The sequence below is a fragment of the Salvelinus alpinus genome, chromosome 19 (assembly GCF_045679555.1).
Source record: "Salvelinus alpinus chromosome 19, SLU_Salpinus.1, whole genome shotgun sequence".
Classification (NCBI taxonomy): Eukaryota; Metazoa; Chordata; class Actinopteri; order Salmoniformes; family Salmonidae; genus Salvelinus; species Salvelinus alpinus.
The window spans coordinates 42,738,774-42,764,771 of NC_092104.1; the positions used below are offsets into that span (position 1 = coordinate 42,738,774).

The window sequence follows — 25,998 nt, forward strand, 5'->3', positions numbered from 1 at the left end:
GACATGCTGCCAAACATGAATTATGAAGGCCCTCAGATACAGCGTTCCACTAAGAAGGAACTCAGAGTGAGTCAATCACCTGGTATAGATTTGAAAACAGGCCCAAAGGATCTGCTCCGAAGGCCTCGGAACCAGCAGTGTTGGAACCTACGCTCCTGATCAATACCATGCACTAAACAACAAGTCGAAACTATGGATTACGAGAGTGATGGAGGGAGGGATAGAGCAATGAAACGGGAGGAGGAGAGGGAGAGTCTTAACTGTGCTCAATTGGAGGATTGTGTTTTATAACCTTCTGAAGCCCACTGTCTGACATAAGGAGCCTCTTTAAATATTAGCTATGTGTCAATTACCTTTTAGCAGAGCAGTGAGAATGGCCAGGTCAATGTCCTGGTGTCCCTCAGACCCCATCCGAAAAACGGTTATCTGAAACATACAGAGAGAGAAAATAAAGAAAGAATAAGGAAGAGAGAGAGGGAGACATTTACATAATCTGTATGTGATCTATACATCATTACTCTTTCTTGCTTTGTGAATAAATAAATGAATGAAATGTTTTTTACTGATAGAGATGATTAACACCGTGAGTAAACCAGTCACATCATAGCTCAGCGCTTTTGATACATGTGATTAGAATCAGCTGTACAGAGCTGCTGTCTGAAGCTCCGTGCAGAGGAAACTGCAATATACTGTATAATATATTCTCCCTAGTTGACACACTTTGGAAACGGAAACGAAACCTGTGAAGTAGCTCGTATGCAGTGTGGTCCCAGTAGAAAAGAAGGGAAGAGATAGAATGGAGAGAGAGAGAGACCGAGAGGGAGGGAGAGAGAGAGAGAGAGAGAGAAGGAGAGAGAGTGAAGGAGAGAGAGAGAGATAGAGCGAAGGGGAGAGAGAGAGATAGAGCGAAGGGGAGAGAGAGAGAGAGAGAGAGAGAGAGAGAGAGAGAGAGAGAGAGAGAGAGAGAGAGAGAGAGAGAGAGAGAGAGAGAGAGAGAGACCGAGAGGGAGAGAGAGAGACCGAGAGGGAGAGAGAGAGAGAGACCGAGAGGGAGAGAGATAGAGAGAGAAGGAGAGAGAGAGAGAGAGAGAGAGAGAGAGAGAGAGAGGGAGCGAAGGAGAGAGAGCGAAGGAGAGAGAGAGAGATAGAGCGAAGGAGAGAGAGAGAGAGAGAGAGAGAGAGAGAGAGAGAGAGAGAGAGAGAGAGAGAGCGAGAGAGAGAGAGAGAGAGAGAGAGAGAGAGAGAGAGAGAGAGAGAGAGAGAGAGAGAGAGAGAGAGAGAGAGAGAGAGAGAGAGAGAGAGAGAGAGAGAGAGAGAGAGAGAGAGAGAGAGAGAGAGAGAGAGAGAGAGAGAGAGAGAGAGAGAGAGAGAGAGAGAGAGAGAGAAAGAGAGAAAGAGAGCGAAGGAAAGAGAGAGAGAGAGAGCGAAGGGGAGAGAGCGAGAGCGAAGGGGAGAGAGCGAGAGCGAAGGGGAGAGAGAGAGATATCTAGAGTGACTGGAGACCCTTCGATGGAGTATGGTACAGTAAGCAAGTGATAAAAAAGAAGGAAGGGGTATAGAGCGAAACAGAGGGAGAGAGCGGGTAAGATAGCGGGAAGGATGAAGGAAGGGAAAGCAGGGGGAGGGTAAAAGAGACGGAATGCGGCAGTTCTCCCAGATTTTGTCGCATGACGGCATGTGTGTGAAGGGCACCTTGCAGCTCCACGTATGAGCTGCGTGTTCGGAACGCTGGAGCGTGCTGAGGATCCCAGCCACAGGGTCATGAATCTATTCCTGTAATCCCTCCCTCCCTCCCTCCATCCTCCTCCCTCCTCCCGCCATCACATCTCCAAACCCACCTTCCCTTCTAAATGGCTAAATTTGGTGGTGCACCTTGATTTCAGCTGTCTTTAACTCCTACCTCCCCTCAGGCTATGAATCAATAGAGTAGCTCTCTCCTTCTCTCTCTTTCCCTTTTTCTAAAAGCCCTTCAGACACCAAAGGGGAGAGAGAATTTGTTTGTACGCTTGCTTGTTCATAATTTTTCCACTATGACACACATTGCCCCCTTGGAATGGGGTCCTGCAGAGAGAGAAATGAGCATATGTATGTGTAAGAGCTACCTCCAGTACTGTGTGTCTCTATGAGCATGTGTATGAGCATTCCTGATTGTGTTTAACGTGTGAACAATGAAAGTAACAAAGTGTGTTGTCATACGCACATCCTTAGAAAAATAGGTGCTAGGCTAATAAAGAATACTTGTGAAGAACAGGAAGGCTCTCACACTGTTTCTTCTCCAAATTACTTGATTTATTGACACCGTTTTGATCCGAACCGGCTCTTCATCAAATCAAACAGAATGAGTGCTCATCTCCCAAAATATACCCATTTCACCTCACATGATGAATAATGTAAGTATCTGCATACGTACACTACCGTTCAAAAGTTTGGGGTCACTTAGAAACGTCCTTGTTTTCCATGAAAACATACATGAAATGAGTTGCAAAATGAATAGGAAATATAGTCAAGACACTGACAAGGTTATAAATAATGATTTTTAATTTAAATAATAATTGTGTCCTTCAAACTTTGCTTTCGTCAAAGAATCCTCCATTTGCAGCAATTAGAGATTTGCAGACCTTTGGCATTCTAGTTGTCAATTTGTTGAGGTAATCTGAAGAGATTTCATCACATGCTTCCTGAAGCACCTCCCACAAGTTGGATTGGCTTGATGGGCACTTCTTACGTACCATACGGTCAAGCTGCTCCCACAACAGCTCAATAGGGTTGAGATCCGGTGACTGTGCTGGCCACTCCATTATAGACAGAAAACCAGCTGACTGCTTCTTCCCTAAATAGTTCTTGCATAGTTTAGAGCTGTGGTTTGGGTCATTGTCCTGTTGTAGGAGGAAATTGGCTCCAATTATTCGCCGTCCACAGAGTATGGCAGGGCGTTGCAAAATGGAGTGATAGCCTTCCTTCTTCAAGATCCCTTTTAACCTGTACAAATCTCCCACTTTACCACCACCAAAGCACCCCCAGAGCATCACACTGCCTCCACCATGCTTGACAGATGGCGTCAAGCATGGTGGAGGTCTCACGAATGTTTTGCGTCTCACGAATGTTCTTCTTTGTGGCCTCAAACCTAGATTAGTCTGTCCATAACACTTTTTTACAATCTTCCTCTGTCCAGTGTCTGTGTTATTTTGCCCATCTTAATCTTTTCTTTGTATTGGCCAGTCTGAGATATGTATTTTTCTTTGCAACTCTTCCAAGAAGGCCAGCATCCCGGAGTCGCCTCTTCACTGTTGACGTTGAGACTGGTGTTTTGCGAGTACTATTTAATGAAGCTGCCAGTTGAGGACTTGTGAGGCATCTGTTTCTCAAACTAGCCACTCTAATGTACTTGTCCTCTTGCTCTGTTGTGCCCCGGGGCCTCCCACTCATCTTTCTATTCTGGTTAGAAGCATTTTGCGCTGTTCTGTGAAGGGAGTAGTACACAGTGTTGTACGAGATCTTCAGTTTCTTGGCAAAAAAAAGGCCAGTTTTCTTGGTTCTTTAATCAGGACAACAGTTTTCAGCTGTGCTAACATAATTGCAAAAAGGTTTTCTAATGATCAATTAGCCATTTAAAATGATTAATTTGGATTAGCTAATGCAACGTGCCATTGGAACACAGGAGTGATGGTTGCTCTACGCCTATGTAGATATTCCATAAAAAAATCTGCCGTTTCCAGCTACAATAGTCATTTACAACATTAATAATGTCTACACTGTATTTCTGATCAATTTGATGTTATTTTAATGGACCAAAAAATAGCTTTTCTTTTAAAAACAAGGAAACGTCTAAGTAATTTGAACGGTAGTGTATTTGAGGATGATATAAATATAACTGTGAGAGAGTGCGTGGTGTGTGTGTGTGTGTGTGTGTGTGTGTGTGTGTGTGTGTGTGTGTGTGTGTGTGTGTGTGTGTGTGTGTGTGTGTGTGTGTGTGTGTGTGTGTGTGTAAGAGTAATTGAAAGGCCTCCCTCCGGGTGAAATTGGAGAGTAAATGGGATGTGATGGTTTCGATCCGTCTTCATTGCCTGTTTGAGGACAGGGTAATTATTGTGTGTTCACGTAGGTGTGCATGTTGTCTGTATGTATGTGTGTGTGTTCACGTGGGTGTTCATGTTGGTGTGCGTGTGTGTGCGTGCGTGCGTGCGTGCGTGCGTGCGTGCGTGCGTGCGTGCGTGCGTGCGTGCGTATGTGCGTGCGTGTGTGTGAGAAAGAGAGAGATAGAGAAGGCCAGTGTGTGGTCAGGGATAGATTACTTAAGTGAGGGTTACATGACCTGGTGTGTGTTCCTGTGGTAGCTTTAGGACTGTCTGTGTGTGTGACCATAATGCCACACACTTAGTGCACAAATCACACCGGTACACTTGAACTAAAACAGCCCTAATCCTCACTTGATCTACACAGGCGGGAACTCACTGACAAGAACACACAGATGAGTAAGTGTGTGTGTGTGCATGCATGCCTGTTAGTGTGTGAACCCACCACAGGAGGTTGGTGGCACCTTAATTAGGGAGGACGGGTTCTTGGCAATGGCTGGAGCGGAATGGTATCAAATTCTATTTGCTCCGTTCCGGCCAATATTGAGCCGTCCTCCCCTCAGCAGCCTCCAGTGGAACCCACCAGATCACTGCTTCCTATATGTGAATGACAGTAACGATGACTGATGGAGCAGGGATGATTATTATGTGCAGCTTAAGCTACTCTGCGTGGCCTCCACCTCGTCAACTTCTCTTTTCCTTTCCTCTCCTCTTCCTCCTACTCCTACCGATCCTCCTCCTCCTCCACCCACCATAGCCCCAAGGTGACCCTCTGCGGAGCCATGTGCTAGGGCGGGAGCACCATGTTGCCACAGCTAGTGTTAGTCAATGGTAGGTGTATCATTTGATCACAAGAGGCTTAGTTTTCTGTCCTTGTGCAGGGGTAAGAAAGACACCCATGTTCTTCTCCATTTGTATCCTACAGGGAAATGTTTTCTTGAGTGCTTACTGTTGGTATAACATGTCTATATTTAATAGTGATGCATGCGTGCTTTGGTTTCACACATGCCTCCATATATGTTTTTCTCTTGCACACAGATATGCTGTAGCCTCTAATACCGATCGGTCTACAGTCTGTGTGAAGGGAATATCTCATTCTGTAGATGACGGACACTTTCATGCCTATTGATTGACACGTGTCACTCGGCAATGATTGATGACATGCCAAAGACATCCGCCCGTCACACCATCACACGTCGAGGAGAGGGCAGAGGAGAGAAGAGACATACTAGTCACTAGTGGGAAGCCCCACTTTTAAGTGAGAATGGATGCTGTTTGATCATGTTGCTCGTCAGTGGTGGAGAAAGTACCCCATTGTCATAATTCAGTAAAAGTATAGATACCTTAATAGAAAGTTACTCAAGTAAACATGAAAGTCAACCAGTAAAATACTCCTTGAGTAAAAGTCTAAAAGTATTTGGTTTTAAATATACTTAAGTATCAAAAGTAGAAGTAAAAGTATAAATAATTTGAAATTACTTATATTAAACAAACCAGCAAAGCACCATTTTCTTGTTGTTAAAATTGACAGCTAGCCAGGGGCACACTCCAACACACATAGCCCCAAGGTGATCCTCTGTGGAGCCATGTGCTAGGGAGGGAGCACCATGTTGCCACAGCTAGTGTTAGTCAATGGTAGGTGTATCATTTGATCACAAGGGGGTTCTTTTTTGTCATTTTGCAGGGGTAAGAAATACACCCATGTTCTTCTCCATTTGTATCCTACAGGGAAATGTTTGCTTGAGTGCTTACTGTTGGTATAACATGTCTATCTATAAATACACTCCTACATATTTATATGGACAGTGAAGCAAAAACTTTTAATTTGGATCTATACTCCGGCATTTTTTATCTGTGGCCAAATATATTGGCATCGTTTCACTTTTCTTAAATAATAATAATTCCCTATTTATTCACACCCCTTGACTTATTTATCATTTGTGACCCTTTTCAGGAAACTAGACGTACTGTGGGTCACTACTTCACAGGAGAGCCGTTTGAACGTAAACCTTTTTTTAACAAAATGCAATTTTTGGCAGAAATGCTTTCTCGAACATGTGAACTTTCATGTGCCTTAATAACAAACTTGTATGCCATCTGTAAATACGAATAAAATTGTTAAATTACGAGCCTAGTTGGTTTAGCCACAGAAAAAGGGAGCAACCTTCCCGCTAGCCATGTTTGGCTGAGATAATGAGTGGGCTGGACATGCCGAGAGATGAGTTTGGATTGGTCTGCCATATAGCACGCTTCTGTCTATTAGAGCTGGTCAGTATCCTGTCTAACGTGGCTTTTTTTATGTATCGCATAGTAAAACTGCATAAGTGTTGCCGTCTCCTTTCTGGAGGACAGAGTTCAGTGGAATTCGAGTATGATAGCTAAGGAGATGGAGAAAACACCTGTCTCCAGATTACTTCTTCAAAGTAAGGGCAACCATGGCATCCGTGACAGGAGACGCGTGCATCTATGATGTATATGGGTAAGAAAGTGTTTTCATTTCAAGTTAAAGTGTATTGTTAGCTAGCTAACGTTAGCTGGCTGGCTCGATGTTGGTTAGCTACCTACAGATTCATGCAGGGTAGTAACGTCATGAGTTGTGATTATGGTTCATTGTTTAGCTAGCTAGCTACATGTCTTAACAAAACACTCCACTATGTCGCCATTTCAGGTGCGTTCGTAAATTCAGTCTGGCTCCGATTTCAGAGCACTCTCATCTGAATTTGCCAGAGTGTAGAATAACTGATGAATTTACGAACACTCAACAGCAGTTGAATATGGCTGTGTCAGTAAACGTCGGCATAAAAGCTTAATTAAATTGTTGCAAGCAGCAGTTACAGTCACCAACGCTCTGGATAACATGAAAACAACCTAACCAGCTCTGCTCGGCCGAGTAAAACGGTCAGAGTTTGGGTTGGGGCTAAAGCTTAAGAGGGTGTGAACGATGCTGAATGGGTGTAAACAAAGAACAGCTCTCCAGTAGGTACCAAAAACATTCAAAGGCCATTTTCTCAAAGTGGGGTTACAAGTTTATCAACTTTCAAAGCAGAATTACTTTCCCATTTTTGTCAAATGCAGTATATTACATACCATTTTGTAGGTCTGTGTTTCTGCTTTCATCCAACGTAAAAAAACACAATTTCAAATTTTGCTACTTAACACTGAATCAAGGTGGTCGGTCACATTTTGTTGTGTTACTGTCTGAATTCTAAATTTGTTAATTTCAGATGTTGTGTCACTTGCCTACACACAATACCCCACAATGTCAAAGTGGAATTATGTTTTTACAAATGAATAAAAAATGTAAAGCTGAAATGGCTTGAGTTAATAATTATTCAGCCCCTTTGTCATGGTAAGCCTAACTCAGTTCAGGAGTAAAAATGTGATAAAAAGAAATAGAATAGAGCTAAGTACAGGCAAAATCCTAACGGTAAACCTGGTTCAGTCTGCTTTCCAACAGATACTGGGAGACAAATTCACCTTTCAGCAGGACAATAATGTCACGTTCTGACCTTAGTTCTTTTGTATTTTCTTTGTTTTAGTATGGTCAGGGTGTGAGTTGGGTTGTTTATCTATGTTTGTGTTTCTATGTTGGGTTTTTCGTTTGGCCTGATATGGTTCTCAATCAGAGGCAGGTGTTAGTCATTGTCTCTGATTGGGAACCATATTTAGGGAGCCTGTTTTCTGTTGTGTTTTGTGGGTGGTTGTCTTCCGTGTCTGTGTGTTCCACACGGAACTGTTTCGGTTTTCATTCGTTCAGTTTATTGTTTTTGTATTTCAGTGTTCAGTTTGTTCTATTAAAGTTTCATCATGAACACTTACCACGCTGCGCTTTGGTCCTCCTCTCTTTCTCCCAAAGAAGATCGTTACAAATAAACTAAAACACAAGGCCAAATATACACTGGAGTTGCTTACCAAGACATTCAATATTCCTCAGTTGCCTTGTTACATTTTGACTGAAATCGGATTGAAAATCTACGGCAAGACTTGAAAATGGCTGTCTAGCAATGATCAACAACCAACTTGACGGAGCTTTTAAAAATAATATTGTGCAAATATTGTACAATCCAGGCGTGCAAAGTTCATAGAGACTTACCCAGAAAGAATGACAGCTGTAATCGCTGCCAAAGGTGATTCTAACATGTATCGATTCAGGGGTGTGAATACTTAAGGACATTAGACATTTCTGTATTTCATTCTCAATACATTTTCAAAAATGTTGAATACTTTTCACTTTGCCATTATGGTGTATTGTGTGTAGCTGGGTGGGAATTATATATTTTTTTCATACATTTTGAATTCAAGCTGAAACACAGCAAAATGTGGAATGTATAAAATGTAGTCAAAAGTTTAGTGTTCATTACACATTCCTTACACATGACCCGCTATGGAGATGGCTACTATTAGGAATCTTCATCGAAACACTGACTACACGAAAGAGCACCGCACCTGCTGTGTGAAACCGCGCAGATTTGAATGTCATGGTGACATATAGGCTACAAGTCCAAAGGATTCTCAGTCATATTCCATCATCCAAACACATTAGTCCCACGTCATCAGAAATCTTACGGCATTGCCTTGGTCTAAACTTTATCTAGCTTTATCTACTCAACACCACACTGCGGTGCTTGGCATTAGCATTAGCCAAACTAGACCAAGGTGGCAGCACAAACCAACCAATCTTCCTCAGTATGTATGATCCATCCCATAGAGGACGTACTGTACTGTAGTAAAGTAGTGGTAGATAGTTGTGGCAGTAGTTGAAGAAGAGATGTACTCTTTTGCCTATCAGATATTCTTGGTTCCACAGCTGCTCTAGAGACTCCACGCGACTGGCTGTTCTGGAGTTCCATCTGCTTGAGCATGGAAACCTCACAGAGAGCTCAGATCAATCCACTTACACACCCAACATCTGTGATGAGCATCTCTACCACTATGTGGGAATGTGCATTTCTCTCGCTATGTGTGTGTCCATATAAGGGGGAAGAAAACATGGAAGAAAAAAATAGGACGCACAATGAAAAGGAGAAACAACTACAACAACACCAACACAAATCATCACATCACAAAGGCACATTTTTGTCACATGACAAAGGAACAAAGGAGAGACAAAATGAAGGCACAAAAACATAATTGACGCAAAACATTCAACAAAGTGTATATATGGTTTCATTTCAATAGATATACAATTACAAAACAATACATTACGTAGGGAGAGGAGGGACCCTTGCAATACACACGGCTCAGTTGCTCGTAGTAAAAGTATGTGCAACCATGAATACCATGTCAACAATTACAGCTAACATATGACAATATGGTTGGAAAGTGGAGACAAATGTAAACATTACTGGAGACACCTTTTGCTTGCAAAGTGTAGTGCAATAGCAACTGTAAATGGGTGAATTGTTACACCCCACAGTTAGCCAAGTTAGTTAGCTAGCTAGCTAAAATTGTTTGCAGTTATTTAACTTAGCAACTGCCCCTACACTGTTTTGCTAGCTACCATAATGTTATTGTGTAAAAAAAACATGTCCCCGATTTGACTTTGTGTCTCCAGGTGTGTTCATACTTTAACGATTGTGATGAAATCCACTTTTCAAGCGTCTTGTGCAACTGAGTATTGAATGTGTGTATTATAAACGAAGTGTGTATTATAAAACCTTTATATAACAGAGTGTGCATTTACATATTGAGGCCGACTTTCCATGCAAATTACATTATGCATGTGCTTGTGTAACCAACTGTTAAATTAGAATATTGTAAAGCAAAGGCATGTGTTTGTTTTGTGCATGCAGGCTAATGGAGGCTCAGGTGTTTAATGAGTACAGACACAGTGAGTGTTATTTTCATCTCAGGCACAGTATGTATGACGATAATATCTCATGGTTTGGAATGGACACAGCAGTGTGTGTTTATGTGTGTGTGTGCATGTGTGTGCATGTGTGTGCGTGTGTGTGCGTGTGTGTGCGTGTCTGTGTGTGTGTGTGTGTGTGTGTGTGTGTGTGTGTGTGTGTGTGTGTGTGTGTGTGTGTGTGTGTGTGTGTGTGTGTGTGTGTGTGTGTGTGTGTGTGTGTGTGTGTGTGTGTGTGTGTGTGTGTGTGTGTGTGTGTGTGTGTGTGACTAATACCGTCTGTCTGGAACTCAAAACTCACTGATTGCCATGTGATTACCTTCATTATCCACTTACCATAGTGCTTGTTTCGTGCCCTGTGAAATGTGACTTTGTGCCAGGCATAGTGCAGTGATAATATGTATCATTGTGTTTGTAGTGGGACAGTGTACTACACATTGAGGATGATCACTATAATAAGCATGCAGCTTCTCTCTGTAAGAAACACTGATCTGAAGAGACCTTGTCACCACCTGAGCTAGGGAAGGTTAATTAGGGAAGATTAATTATGTGAGTGACAGTTCACTAAACACAGCTTGTGGGGTATGTTTCAAATGGATATGACAGATGGACAGGAGAGATAGCAGCCTAAAGCCAAACCAGTTGGTCCTGGACGACATCAGAGAGGCTTTAAATCCACAGCCCGGTCACAGCCCCAATCCCCTAGATACAGGTGTAAGCAATATGTCCGAAATTCCACTAGCCTATTAGACGTGGAGGTGGAGCTGCTATAATATCGCTTAAACCTATCACATCCTCTCAGATCTCCACTAGTGTCTAGGGGGTAAGGGCCAAAGGGTTTGTTTCTGGACAGGGCCACAGTCTTATTATTCCCAAATCTTCTCTTTTTTATCTTTACATTGACATCTTTGTTTTTCTCCCTAATCCCCATCACACTGGTGCTTGAGACTTTGTACAGTTGATCAGGGCTCTCCAACCCTGTTCCTGGAGAGCTACCATCCTGTAGGTTTTCACTCCTACTCTAATCTAGCACACCTGATTCTATTAATTAGCTGGTTGATAAACTGAGTTAGATTAGTTACAACTGGGGTTGGAGAGAAAACCCTGCAGGTGGGTAGCCCTCCAGAAACAGGGTTGTAAAGCCCTGCAGTAGAGGCATGGGGAGTTGGGGTTGGGGATGTTTCCAAGGTGACGAGTGAGCGAGCCTGAACACTCACCAGCTCCTTCTTCTTCATGCATTCCATGAGGATGATGAAGAGGTGCTGGGCCTGGGTCCGGCTGTACGTGAAGGTCTTCTGGATGGTCACCAGCAACTGGTCCCTCAGAGACTCATTTATGATCCTGGTAAAAATGAGGGAAAAGGAGAAAGAGGAGAGGGTAAGAGGGAGGAAGAGCAGAAGGGAGAAAGGAGAGATGATGAATTGTGGCAGAGAAGGGTAAAAGAGACCTGGACGAGAAACGTACATTTAAGTTGAAGTATTAAAGGCACACCTCAGGATTTTGGCAATGATGCCCTTTATCTACTTACCCAGAGTCAGATGAACTAGTGGATACCATTTTTATGTTTCTGTGTCCAGTATGAAGGACGGTATAGGTAGTTGCGCTAACTGCAGCCATTGCGCTAACGCTAGTTAGCAATGGCTCGCAACACTACCTCTAACTTCCTTCATACTGGACACAGACATAAAATTGGTATCCACGAGTTCATAAAGGGCCTCATTGCCAAATTATCCATTTAACGTTTATCCTAAGTATTTGGACTGTATTTGGGGCACACTACTAATGCACCTTAATGCACCCGCAATACTGTAGCAAATCTGTGTATGTGATATGTGACACGTACCCTCCCTCCTCAGAGTACTTGTGTCCAAATGCCAGGATGTCCGAAGCACGCCCGCTCCCATCACACACCACCACGGGCACAGGTGGAGTGTCCCTTAGGTACTCTAACACGATGGAGATCACATTAGGACCCCCCTCCACTATCAGAGCCACCACTGGCACTCCCTGACCAATACCTACAGAGAGAGAAAGGGAGGACGGGGGAAGGGCGCAAAAGAGAAAGAGTGAGAGAGATTGTGGTGGAAGAATGAAGGACAACGGGACAAGAAAGAAATCAGAAAACAGAAAAAAGGTGCAAACAAAAAGCACTCATTAAATCCCACAGGAGTACCCTGACAGACAGCCATGAGGGAGGTGTGACTGACAAAATGTCAATGGGGGCCGTGTTGCATGCCACGATTCAACAAGTGCCCCGACATCTCACCTCTCAACTAAAATAGAAATGCTGTTTAAAGACAAATTTGTGCCACAAATCCGGCAGCAGTATCCAGAGAGAGTTTCCTATTTCTATGGGTATTTCTGAGCATCTAGCGGAAGCACAGAGCCGCGCTTGAGCCGCATAGAAGCCCTGGAGCGAGTACCCTCCTGCTGCACAGTGGGACGGCCTCTAAATGGCTAATCAGAAGCTATTAAAGGGATATTTCGGGATTTTGGCAATGAAGTCCTAACTAGTGTTAGCGCTAGCTTAGCGCAAAGACAGTCTCCTGAGCTAAGCTAGTTAGCTTTGGCGAGAGAAACTACCTCCACCTTCCTTCATTCTGGACGCAGAGACATACAAATAGTATCCGGGAGTTCATCTGACTCCGGGGAAGTAGATTAAGGGTTTCATTGCCAAAATCCTGAACTATCCCTTTAAGACTCATTAGAGGTAATTAACAGGTGGGTTCTGGAGCTTACACAGGCTGGGAGAACAGGCTTGGAAAGAGAAAGGATGCACATAAGCCCTACAGTACCAAACCCCCACAAGGACGCCCAGTTCTCTCTGAGCTTCTCTCTCTCTCTCTCTCTCTCTGTCACACTCTCTGTCTCTCATTTAGCTGCCACCAGTCAGTTTTTTCACTCAAATTCAAAAGCCATGTCCCTGCTGGATCCTCCCTCCCATCCTTGCCCGCATAATTTCACTGTGGATAGGTGGGCCACTGACTCAGGGCCCGCTCACCCATGTGCCATCATTGTGTCTCGCTACAGGCAAAGTTACATAAAGAGGGACCTATTTTAGGGCCGAGCATACTTCAAAGTTAAGAACATCACCACACTGTACATCAGGCGCAGGAGAACGAGTAGGCTCGTCTATTCATAACGGTTTTAACCTTTTCTCAATACAGGGGGTGCTGTTTCCACTTTGGAAAATATCGTCTCCAAATTAAACTGCCTCATACTCAATTCTTGCTCGTACAATATGCATATTATTATTACTATTGGATAGAAAACAATCTCTAGTTTCTAAAACCGTTTGAATTATGTCTGTGGGTGAACCAGAACTCTTTCTACAGCGAAAATCATGACAGGACATGCGAAGGTCTGAAAACTAGGCTCTGATCTCGGATCAGTTTAAAACTCTGTGTGTGCCCTATGGATCGAAATGAACTGCACCCGCCTTCCCCTGAACCAATGAGAAGTGGAATGGAATCTCTACGTATTTCTCAGAGTTTATAAAAGGCAATGGAGTGACATGTCCCTTCTTTTCGTCGCTCGCCAAGGCGCAAGAGGGGACATCAGAATGGCATGTTGAATAGCTCTTGTTATCGGGCTAAGATATATCCGTCTGTGATTTAATTCGAAATAGGTGTTAGAAACATCATAACGAAGTTATTTTAAACCGATTTATATCAGTTTATGCGAGTATATTGCTATTTTCGGAATTTTCGTAGTATTGCGTTTGAGGATTTGGACATGTGTGTGCCAGGTAGCTACTATTAGCTGCTAGTTCCGACGTTGAAGTGGACGTTTTACAACAAAGCAACGATTCTTTTGGACAAAAGGACACCTTGCCCAAGATTCTGATGGAAGCTCGTCCAAAAGTAAGAACTATTTATGATTTTATTCCGTATTTATGTGGAAAAATGTAAACGCATTTTTCGGCCAATATTGCGGCACTAGTCTGGCTGTAACGCACACTGTATGTCAAGTAAGGTTAATTTTAAAAATCTAAATCAGCGGTTGCATTAATAACCAATGCATCTTTCATTAGCTGTCCAACCTGTATTTTTTTTGTCAATCTAATCGATAAATAATCGTAAACTTAGGTGCCCTTCCAAGATGGCTCCGGCCAGAATGCATGCCATGTTTTGACTGATTACATAGCATAACCATGATTTGTGATGCTAAATATGCACATTTTCGAACAAACTCTATATGCATTGTGTAATATGATGTTACAGGACTGTCATCTGAAGAATTCTGAGAAGGTTAGTGAAAAAATTAATATATTTTGGTGGTGATAACGTTATCGCGCTTTTTGCCTCGAATCAATGCTGGGGTGATGTTAGCTCATGTGGTATGCTAATATAACGATATATTGTGTTTTCGCTGTAAAACACTTAGAAAATCTGAAATATTGTCTGGATTCACAAGATGTTGGGCTTTCATTTGCTGTACGCTGTGTATTTTTCAGAAATGTTTTAAGATGAGTAATTAGGTAATACACGTTGCTCTCTGTAGTTATTCTAGTCGCTTTGGGTGAGTTTTGTGATAGTGGCTGCAATGGTAAACTGTGATTTATACCTGAAAAATGCACATTTTTCTAAAAAAACATATGCTATACCATAAATATGTTATCAGACTGTAATCTTATGAAGTTGTTTCTTGGTTAGTGGCTATATATAACTTTATTTAGTCGAATTAGTGATAGCTACTGATGGAGTAAAAAAATGGTGGACAAAAAAAAGTTGTGTCTTTTGTGTCTTCTTACTCTTTACCTCTTCATGTGTCATGAGCAAGCGATGGTGGCTACTGCGGTTTGAGGGACACCACTCGCACCTGAAGGGATTAGGCTCCGATTGACAAGACACCAGATGAGGAAGGGAGAGCGCAGCTGGTTCGTTGCTAATTGGCTAGAGAGAGAGCGGTGCCTGCATACACCACAACACACCACACCACTCAAACGCTGGATGAAAGAGCAGGTACAGACTGCACTGTCTTACAGTATGTCTCCTACTAAAGCTAGTTCATATGTCTGAGGGTTAGAGCAAGGTGTTGGCAACAAGGTGCTGGGTGGTGGGTTTCGATTCCCACTTGGGCCACATCTACAGAATATTTGTTTAAGTGTCAATGCTAGCAGTTCTGCAAGTGGCTTTGAATAAAAGCGGTCTGATAAATGACCATGCTATATTGTTATTATATGAATATCTATGGTCTCTCAGGTAGAGTAGGGACATCAGTATTCCTTCTTAACTTACATCACAGAGCCATTTAGAAACAGTTATCTTTGTGCTTTTTGTTGGGTAGGATAGAAGAGCTGTGAAAAGAGCTCTCCAAAATGGAAAAAATTGAAAATAGTTTCTAAAAAAGACAACTAATCTCTCATAGTTGTGTGGGGAGATGGACTCCATTTTTTGGAGGAGATTACTCTGGAGTCTATGGAGTAGAACGTTGGGCTTTGCGAGACAAGTCATTCGTTTTGTCAGCACACACTGTGTCAGTAGCTCCTCTGATAATGTTTCCACAACAGCTAACAGTCATGTTGCTGAAATGAAATCAGGGCATTTACAAACCCAATGTCAAACAGATTCTTTAACAGATACAATTACCCCCATCCCTAACATGTTCACTACCATCCCGTTTGTATAAGAGACATCAATTTGGAGTTTTCTGTGTTAGATTAGTGGATGCTTTACTTGTGCTAGGAGCTGGTAACTGGAGCAGATCAATCCCTTTCTCTCTTTGAATGCTCTCGCTCCATCTCTCTTTCTATCTCTGCTGGCAGCTCCACACACCCAACCGCCCCTCTGTATCTACTTTCTTCTCATAACCCCCTCACTCTTTTTTTCTCTCTTTCTCTCTTTCTCTCCCTCTTTGACGTCCATGGCCCCTGCTCAAAAATATTAAGAGAAAGAAAGAGAGCGGCAGCACAGAAGAAGGGAGGAGGAGACAAAAAGGGCGGTTAGCGCGAGCCTCACCATCCCCCAACATCTATCTTTAGACCGGGAGGGAAGGAGGGAGGGGTTGTGAGGGGAACACATGTGACACGCTTAAAAAGACCTCATTATGGAGCCATTGACTCACACCCAGAGAAACATTAGCATGGCTTGAGGAGGTTTCTCTAGGTGGGTCGTTTTCACACGTCTAGGCCTACCCTCATCATCCCGACTGCACTTGCTAGCACCTATTTCTCCAGAGAGGACTGGCAAATTGGAGCCGTGAAAGTATTAAGATGTGAAATGTAGAGAAGAGAAGGTTAGAGATGGACATACAGGTCCGGGTTCTACAGAGCTGCTGCTCCATTTCCGTTGGTTATGTCTCCGTCATGCTTTGACTTGTCTGTTCTCTTCTGGATATAATCCATCCAATTATATTTCAGCTGTGCTGCGTCGTGGAAGGATTTGTGACCCAAAACGAGTCATGCTCACTAAGACCAAGAGAATTAAGTTAGGTTGTGGGACATTACCTTTTCAGAGGGATAGCATGGAAAGACAGGTGAGAGTGTAAAATGGAAACGGAACAGATTTGAACCCATGCCAGCACAGGTATGACTGTGTGCTGGAGGTGGCGGCACTAACCGCTAGACCACCGGATTGTGGGATATTGTTTACTGCAGGGTAAGGCCTACTCAACTACTATTTGAGAAGGTCCGGTCATACTAATGACCTAGGTGGGAAATGTTGGATTTTGTCAAACCCCCAAATTGAATAAAATGTATTTTACTGTACAGTCGTTTCCAAAAGTTGAGAATGACACAAATATAAATTTTCACAAAGTCTGCTGCCTCAGTTTGTATGATGGCAATTTGCATATACTCCAGAATGTTATGAAGAGTGATCAGATGAATTGCAAATGAACTGAATCCCCCAAAAACATTTCCATTGCATTTTAGTCATTGTTCTGCCTCTGTCAACCATGATTACCTGCAAGGAAACACGTGCCGTCATCATTGCTTTGCACAAAAAGGGCTTCACAGGCAAGGATATTACTGCCAGTAAGATTGCACCTAAATCAACCATTTATTGGATCATCACGAACTTCAAGGAGAGCGGTTCAATTGTTGTGAAGAAGGCTTCAGGTTGCCCAAGAAAGTCCACCAAGCGCCAGGACCATCTCCTAAAGTTGATTCAGCTGCGGTATTGGGGCCCCACCAACACAGAGCTTGCTCATGAATGGCAGCAAGCAGGTGTGAGTGCATCTGCACGCACAGTGAGGTGAAGACTTTTGGAGGATGGCCTGGTGTCAAGAAGGGCAGCAACGAAGCCACTTCTCTCCAGGAGAAACATCAGGGACAGACTGATATTCTGCAAAAGATACAGGGATTGGACTGCTGAGGAATGGGTTAAAGTCATTTTCTCTGATGAATCCCCTTTCCGATTATTTGGGGCATACGGATCAAAGCTTGTCCGGAGAAGACAAGGTGAGCTCTACCATCAGTCCTGTGTCATGCCAACAGTAAAGCATCCTGAGACCATTCATGTGTGGGGTTGCTTCTCACAGGATGTGGCCCAGAAGTTAATTGACAGCATGCCAGGGCGGATTGCAGAGGTCTTGAAAAAGAAGGGTCAACAATGCAAATATTGACTCTTTGCATCAACTTCATGTAATTGTCAATAAAAGCCTTTGACATTTATGAAATGCTTGTAATTATACTTCAGTATTCCATAGTAACTGCCAAAAATATCTAAAGACACTGAGGCAGCAGACTTTGTGAAAATTAGTATTTGTGTCATTTTCAAAACTTTTGGCCACGACTGTATATGGCCATTTTACAACACCAGTTATCACAAAGTGCTATACAGATATCCAGCCTTAAACCCTACCTAGCAACTCATGCGACCCCAAACTGTTCAACCTGTTCACACCCCTCTTGATGGCAGAGAGAAAATGTTGCCATTTTAAAGCTTATTTCCTGCAAAACACATTTTGCCATGTGTTATGTGTGTTCATATGAAACCAGAATGACTCAACAAAATAAATGGGGGCCCCCTGGGGTCGGGGCCCCTGGGTCCGTACTCTGGTATGATAACTACAAGATTTAGATAGCTGGTTAGCCTATCTTACCTATCTAGCTAACATGGGCTAGTAGTTGATCAACTGGACATTTCAGGTTATAAATAGCTCTCTAAGGTCTGTCAGTGAATGACATAAAAAGAGGAAAACTGCACATGCACTACAGAATTTCGAAATTGCACCTTGTGTATTCTATTGTTACAACTCTCAATAAATTGAAAGCCCCTATACAAAAAACAACAACTTTATTTTCATTTTTTTTTTTTAAGTCAGGACCCACGGTCTGTATTGAAACTGTTCTGGGTCCGGATCCTGACAGAGTCCCGTCTGTTTACTATGTCTGTTCTACTGGGAAATGACACATGTAACCCCCTGGTTTTGGTCAGTGTACATGGTGACAGAGACACTCCTGATTCCGTGGATCACCTGTCTCTGGTATGATTCCTTTTCCCTGGCTTCCCTGCTGTTTTTCTCAGAGATGACAGTACTGACAGTGAGCCATCTCTCTCTCTCTTCACACCGTTAGCCATCTGCTTATAGTCACACCTCAGTCGCCGCTTTAACAGGCACTGCACTTCCACCATGACAGATGAAAGGTGATGGGTATTTCACTCACCACTTCCTAACCCGTGGTCTCAAATACAATTATCTACCTGGCCAGTGTGTATGTTTTTGTTCCAGCCCAGCATTAGCATACCACATTCAACTAATCAAGAAAGGTGTCTATTGAAGATCATCATTGGTTGATTAGTTGAATTGGTTCTGTTAGTGCTGGGTTAGAGCATACCTGCATATCCAGGCCCTCCAGGAATTGAGTTTGAGTCCACTGTCCGAACCACTCCAATCATCTCTTCATCTACGGCCCCTCTCTTCTAAAAACTCATTATCAGTCCTGTGGGTCCCAGGTGAGGTTAGGGCTTCATAGCATCTGATTAGAATCCATTTTCAGTAGGGGCCAGTTCTCATCCTTTACATATTACTGTGAATAAAAACGGTGTGACTTTGAGGAACAGATCCCCCCCTACACACACCTTATTGCTGGTGAGGGAGTAAGTGAAGGATACATGAAGAGAAAAGCACACAGCATGACAAATGTCTCTCCTCTCTCCATCCTCTTGTATATTCTCATCCTCCTATTCAGAAGAGTACTCTCAAAGTAATCACCTCGCCTCGCTTTCCACTTCCTCTCTCATTCCCTTTCTCTCTCTGAGACTAGTGCATGATTGCAAACAACAGAGAACTGTGGCCTTCACCAGAGACTGGAGAGTTGTGCTTCCATCTGCAGTCTCACTCTATTATCTGGCTGGTTATGTGGAGACGGGAGTCAGACGGGAGTCTAGTGTGAACAGAGACAACACTGTTCTTCAAGGCTTCCTGTAGTCATCTGGCCTTGGACAAATAGGAACAAGGCTATGTGAGGATGAGTTGTTTAAAGGAGGACAATGGGAGATGACAAGCGCATAAATAAGGGATGATGAGTGGACTAGAGGACAGGGGGATGGATGACAATGGCTAGATGATGTAGCAGCTATTCCTATGGTCATACGAACCAAATCAAATAAATGTTTATTGGTTGTGTACAAACATGTTGCTGATGTTAACACAGCAGCAAAATGCTTATATTTCTAGATCCACATACAAAACCTAACAATACAAAACAATACACACAAATCCCCAAAATGTATATAATTGTGTGTATAGACAGTTGGGACAGCATAGGAATAGAAACGGTGAGTACAGCAGTAGTTATATAGGATGAGCCTTGACTAGAATACAGTATATACATATGAAATGGATAAAACAGTATGTAAACATTATTAAGTGATCAGAGTACCGGGTGGTAGCTGGCTAGTAACAGTGACTAAGGTTCAGGGCAGGGTACTGGGCGGAGGCCGGCTAGTGGTGAGTGTTTAATCTGATGATGTGGAGATAGAAGCTGTATCTCAGTCTCTCGGGTCCCAGCTTTGATGTACCTGTACAGTCTCCACCTTCTAGATGGTAGCGGGGTGAACACGCCGTGACTCGGGTGGCTGAGGTCCTTGATGATATTTTTGGCCTTCCTGTGACACTGGGTGCTGTAGATGTCCTGGAGGGCAGGCTGTGTGCCACCGGTGATGTGTTGGGCTGATCGCATCACCCTCTGGAGAGCCCTGCGGTTACGGACGGTGCATATGCCATACCAGGCGGTGATACAGCCCGACAGGATGCTCTCAATGGTGCATCTATAGAAGGGTCTTATGGGACAAGCCACATTTCTTCAGCCTCCTTCACCATACTGTCTGTGTGAATGGACCATTTCTGGTTGTCAATGATGGGCACGGCAAGGATCTCCCTGTATGTTGTCTCATCGTTGTTGGTAATCAGGCCTACCACTGTTGTGTCATCAGCAAACTTGATGATTGAGTTGGAGACGTGAGTGGCCACGCAGTCATGTGTGAACAGGGAGGGGGCTGAGAACGCACCCTTGTGGGGTCCCCGTGTTGAGGATCAGTGTGGCGGAGGTGTTGTTTCCTATCCTCACCACCTGGGGTTGGCCCGTCGGGAAGTCCAGGACCCAGTTGCACAGGGCAGGGTTCAGACCCAGGGCCTCGAGTGATGAGCACTATGGTGTTGAAGGCTGAGGGATCTCTCTTACCTAGTATGTTTTGTAACACAATGTTGAAAACAATAATCCATACTTTATCAGTAAGAATGACCAAGGAGTACATACTGTAAGAAGACAAGAGGAAGAAGGGAAGAAGGACAACAGCTAAGGAGATGGGAGGATACATGTTGACCCGGAGCAGTTGTTTTTAGAGGAAGCTGGTCAGGGATATTTGCATCTCCTGCTGCTGCCAGACAGTGTCAGGAGGAGAGAAGCATGTACCGTACCTAATCTGGAATGTGAATGTACTGGCCACAGCCACTAAAAACAGCACTTCACCCAAAGCCCTGTCTCTAACCATTTATTCTGTTTACCCTCAGCTTGAGCTGAGCTGTCCCTTTGATATTCATTCACAATAGCACATGAGGCAACAGCCTCATGTAATATGCAGTGGGAGGGAGTATTCACTGAAAAATAAGTACTGTTTTAGTTTAAGCTACAGGAGAGACGTGAGGAGAATGTTTTAGTCATTAGATCTAATAGGAGCCCATATCTTCCTTGACTTATCTCCATTGGTCCCAGGCCTCCCATAGTGAAAAACCTGAAATTCACCACTTTCATTCATCTGCATGCTCATACTATATTTAGCCTCACATTGAAGTGTTTTACCATTTTAATTTCAGGACAACCAGGGCTACAAGTAGACATACTTTGACATAAACAGTTGCATTCATGAGTTCTATTGACAAATGTTTATAAATAAATAATGTATGAATAAGTATGCTAGAGAAAAGTAGAGAAATTGTTTGCTTGGTGTGAAATGAATATCCAACTAGTCAGTGACAAATGTGTGGCGTGTTTTGTGACATCAACTATGTGAGCTTATTACAATATTATTAACACGTCCTGGGATTTCCTATGATCTTCTATGTAGAAGAACCTCTTACTTTCTAATAACTATTGTGTGGCTTGTGAGCCTCATAGAATGTGTGTGTTCGTGAGAGTCTCAGCTTTCGATAGATGGCTCATAATAGGTTGTAGCTCAAACCGTTCTGACTTCACAAACGTATTTTTTTGTGAGAATAACTGTTTTCGGGATCCTCCCTGGTCTCACAAACACCGCTGTAGCTCAGCCATTGTTAATCACACAGACTAATGGTTGCAGAAGAAATTTATAAATCCAATCCAAGAACCGAACAGTCTGTAGCTCAAACACCCAACGCTTAAAAGAGGTTAGTTGTTCAAAACGTGTCGGCATTGCGGTGGGATGCTTGGGTCTGCATGCAAGTGAAACACAATGTAAAGAATTACTAATATCCATGACAATGTTAATCGACATAACTAATCTGAAATAACGTCCCTTCACCAAGTCTACTACAGTGTGGTACAAGAAATCTTACACTCTTACGTTTTCAGTAGCAAAATTATGACACACTGCCATTGAGATTAGTAAGGGAGAGATCGAAATTTACAGAATAGTTACCCGGAGGAAAATGGTGGAGGGTCATGCTTTTTACATTTCAGTCAGGGGGAGAGTTTAGTCTTTTTTTCTTTGTCCAGGGGATGGTCATGCAATTTGTTATCAATTAAATGTCATATTGCTCAGGGCTTGAGAATTAGTTGCTTATTATAGTATCTCATGTGTTCCCGATGATGACCCTCATTCCTGATTCGCTGCTGGGCACGCAATATGAAGTGCGCCTTGTGTGGTCTCAATAAAATGATCCATAGCCTATACTTTAGGCGTAGGCCTAGCCTATTCGAAGAGCATGCTCAGAGAAAAACAGGGAAAGTTATATTTCCAATAGTTTTTGCGCTACTGGAATGGTGTATGTATAAAAAACTAAGCTACACTGCATTACACAATGCAATGGGCACGACCTGCCCTGCTCTTGCTGATGTAAAACCTTTTGTGCTGCCTAACAAATGGCTGTGCTGTGTACGGTGGCACTTTAGAAGGCGAGTCAATTTGTTAAAAAAAAAGTCGTATCTGTGCGTGTGGAACTAAGCCTACTGATGTCATGTTCAGTTTGAGAAGGAGAGCATGAAGATGAAATCATATTTTTGAGTGTGAACTGTATTACTGTTCTGCATTGTATTATACTGTGGTATATGGACTGAAATTACACATCTCGTTCAAACCATGAAGCTGGGAGAGAATCCAATGCTGGTGCATGACATGTGGCCTACAAATTTACAATTATAGGCTAGCGAATCAGATTTTAATTTTGACATATAATAGGGCCTATTTTATAATTGTATAATTGGTAGGCTGTCGCATATACACTGAGTATACAAAACATTAAGAACACCTGCTCTTTCCATGACATAGACTGACCAGGTGCATCCAGGTGAAAGCTATGATCCCTTATTGATTGCACTTGTTGAATCCACTTCAATCAGTGTAGATCAAGAGGAGGAAACAGGTTTTTAAGCCTTGTGTCAATTGAGACATGGATTGTGTGTATGCGCCATTCAGATGGTGAATGTGCCAGACAAAAGATTTAAGTGCCTTTGAACGGGGTATGGTAGTAGGTGCCAGGCACACCGGTTTGTGTCAAGAACTGAAACCCTGCTGAGGTTTTCACGCTCAACACGTCACTGCGGTCACTGTGGGGAGGACACCATCGATGCAATTATTAATGAAGCCGATGACTGAGGTGGTATACTCCTCAATTCCATTGGATGAATCCCGGAACATATTCCAGTCTGTGCTAGCAAAACAGTCCTGTAGCGTAGCATCCGTGTCATCTAACCACTTTCGTATTGAGCTAGTCACTGGTACATCCTGCTTTAGTTTTTGCTTGTAAGCAGGAATCAGGAGGATAGAATTATGTTCAGATTTGCCATTGATGGAGGGGGAGAGCTCGGGGGTAGATCATTGAAATCTATCTCTGTGTTCCTTTCATTCCGATGTGTGGCTATTCAAACTAAAATGATGTTTTACTCTTATTTCAGTATCCTCTTTGTCTGAGAAACCTTGTGTTATGACATATCCCAGAGGACCCTGCTGAGAGAAAAATGTATGTGTTTGTTTCTTAACTGTGGACAGGTAATCAAATAAAGGAATGGTGCGCTGTCTAAAGCCTTGGGTGGTATTCATTAGGCACAACATGAAAGCCAACAATCTGAAATGGGGAGGTACTATGGGAGCTTGTCCAATAAGAAACACTCTTTAATTCGTTAATTGTGCCCTAATGAATAGGAGACTGGTAATGTAAATGAGCAGTAAACCAACAGTGTGACTCAATGCTCTGGCTGTCGGGCTTTTCCAACTTAATGAATTAAATGCATCCAGGCTTTGAATGAGCGTCATAAAGCCCGAAATCAAGGTTTATTTTGGGAATGGTCAGTTTGGATGCTGTTAATTTATGGATGGTTGGGAATGGTTTGTGGATAGTATACTGCTTGGTTTGGGGATGGTGAGTTGGTTGGGGATGGTTTGTATGTTAGGATGCTGTTAATTACGCTATGAATGTCCAGTTGAGATGCTGTTTTGAAGAATGGGTGTCCCTTTGCCTCCCCAGCCCCTTTTATATGAGCCCAGGCATAGGATGACAAAGGGAAGCCCATAAGTCACATGACAGGATGGACAAAGGCTGCAAGTCTCTACCTGCTTCCTGTTGACTTCACAGTCGCCATTGGTGAGTGCCATATCAGCCTCTGGGCTAGAGTCATGGCCTTTTCTGTTTGACAGGATAAAAACCAGAACAGTGACTGCTATACACTGAGTGTACAAAACATTCAGTGTTGTTTACTCTATAACCTGTAAATTCATATGCCTTGCGACCGTGATATATACAGTTGTGGCCAAAGGTTTTGAGAATGACACAAATATTAATTTCACAAAGTCTGCTGCCTCAGTTTGTATGATGGCAATTTGTATATACTCCAGAATGTTATGAAGAGTGATCAGATTAATTGAAATGAATTGCAAAGTCCCTCTTTGCCATGCAAATGATGTTACGAATCCCGCCGAAGATGGTGCCTCTTCCCGTTCGGGCGGCGCTCGGCGGTCGTCGTCTCCGGCCTACTAGCTGCCACCGATCCCCTTTTCTGTTTCACTTAGTTTTGTCTGATTTGTTGCACCTGTTTTGTGTTTAGGTTCATTGTGGGCTATTTAAACCCAGTTGGCCCGCCGACTTTTGTGCGGGCTTGTTTTTCTGTTTGTGGTGTCGTATTTTCTTGTGGTGTCTGTTCCATGTGGATTTTGTCCTGTTTGTTTTGGACTGTTACTTGACGCGCCCTTGTATGTGTGGCGTAGCCGTCTCGTTATATTCTTTTGGAATATTAAATCCACTTGCTTCTCACTACCCTGCTCTCTGCGCCTGACTCCTTCATCACCACTTTTGGAACTGTGACAAATGAACTGTATCCCCCAAAAACGTTTCCACTGCATTTCACCCCTGCCACAAAAGGACCAGCTGACATCATGTCAGTGATTCTCTCGTTAACACAGGCGTGAGTGTTGACGAGGACAAGGCTGGAGATCCCTCTGTCATGCTGATTGAGTTTGAATAACAGACTGGAAGCTTCAAAAGGAGGGTGGTGCTTGGAATCATTGTTCTGCCTCTGTCAACCATGGTTACCTGCAAGGAAACACGTGCCGTCATCATTGCTTTGCACAAAAAGGGCTTCACAGGCAAGGATATTGCTGCCAGTAAGATTGCACCTAAATCAACCATTTATTGGATCATCAAGAACTTCAAGGAGAGCGGTTCAATTGTTGTGAAGAAGGCTTCAGGTTGCCCAAGAAAGTCCAGCAAGCGCCAGGACCATCTCCTAAAGTTGATTCAGCTGCGGGATCGGGGCACCACCAGTACAGCGCTTGCTCAGGAATGGCAGCAAGTAGGTGTGAGTGCATCTGCACGCACAGTGAGGTGAAGACTTTTGGAGGATGGCCTGGTGTTAAGAAGGGCAGCAAAGAAGCCACTTCTCTCCAGGAAAAACATCAGGGACAGACTGATATTCTGCAAAAGGTACAGGGATTGGACTGCTGAGGAATTGGGTAAAGTCATTTTCTCTGATGAATCCCCTTTCCGATTGTTTGGGGCATCTAGAAAAAAGCTTGTCCGGAGAAGAAAAAGTGAGCGCTACCATCATTCCTGTGTCATGCCAACAGTAAAGCATCCTGAGAACATTCATGTGTGGGGTTGCTTCTCAGCCAAGGGAGTGGGCTCACTCACAATTTTGCCTAAGAACACAGCCATGAATAAAGAATGGTACCAACACATCCTCCGAGAGCAACTTCTCTCAACCATCCAGGAACAGTTTGGTGACGAACAATGCCTTCTCCAGCATGATGGAGCACCTTGCCATAAGGCAAAGTGATAACTAAATGGCTCGGGGAACAAAACATCGATATTTTGGGTCCATGGCCAGGAAACTCCCCAGTCCTTAATCCCATTGAGAACTTGTGGTCAATCCTCAAGAGGCTGGTGGACAAACAAAACCCCACAAATTCTGACAAACTCCAAGCATTGATTATGCAAGAATGG

The 25,998-nt window shown here is 43.3% G+C and overlaps 1 protein-coding gene across 4 annotated transcripts in view; it reads right to left on the minus strand.

The window, feature by feature from the left end:
• The window catches only part of trpm3 (transient receptor potential cation channel, subfamily M, member 3), a 245,231-nt gene that overhangs the window by 94,294 nt on the left and 124,939 nt on the right, over positions 1–25,998 (minus strand). For all 4 annotated transcript variants that reach the window (XM_071353639.1, XM_071353637.1, XM_071353638.1 and 1 more), the window contains exons 7-9: positions 11,765–11,939; positions 11,139–11,262; positions 354–426 (exon numbers count right to left, since the gene is read on the minus strand). In XM_071353639.1, the coding sequence (XP_071209740.1) occupies positions 354–426; positions 11,139–11,262; positions 11,765–11,939 (372 nt within the window). The remainder of the gene's footprint in view (positions 1–353; positions 427–11,138; positions 11,263–11,764; positions 11,940–25,998) is intronic.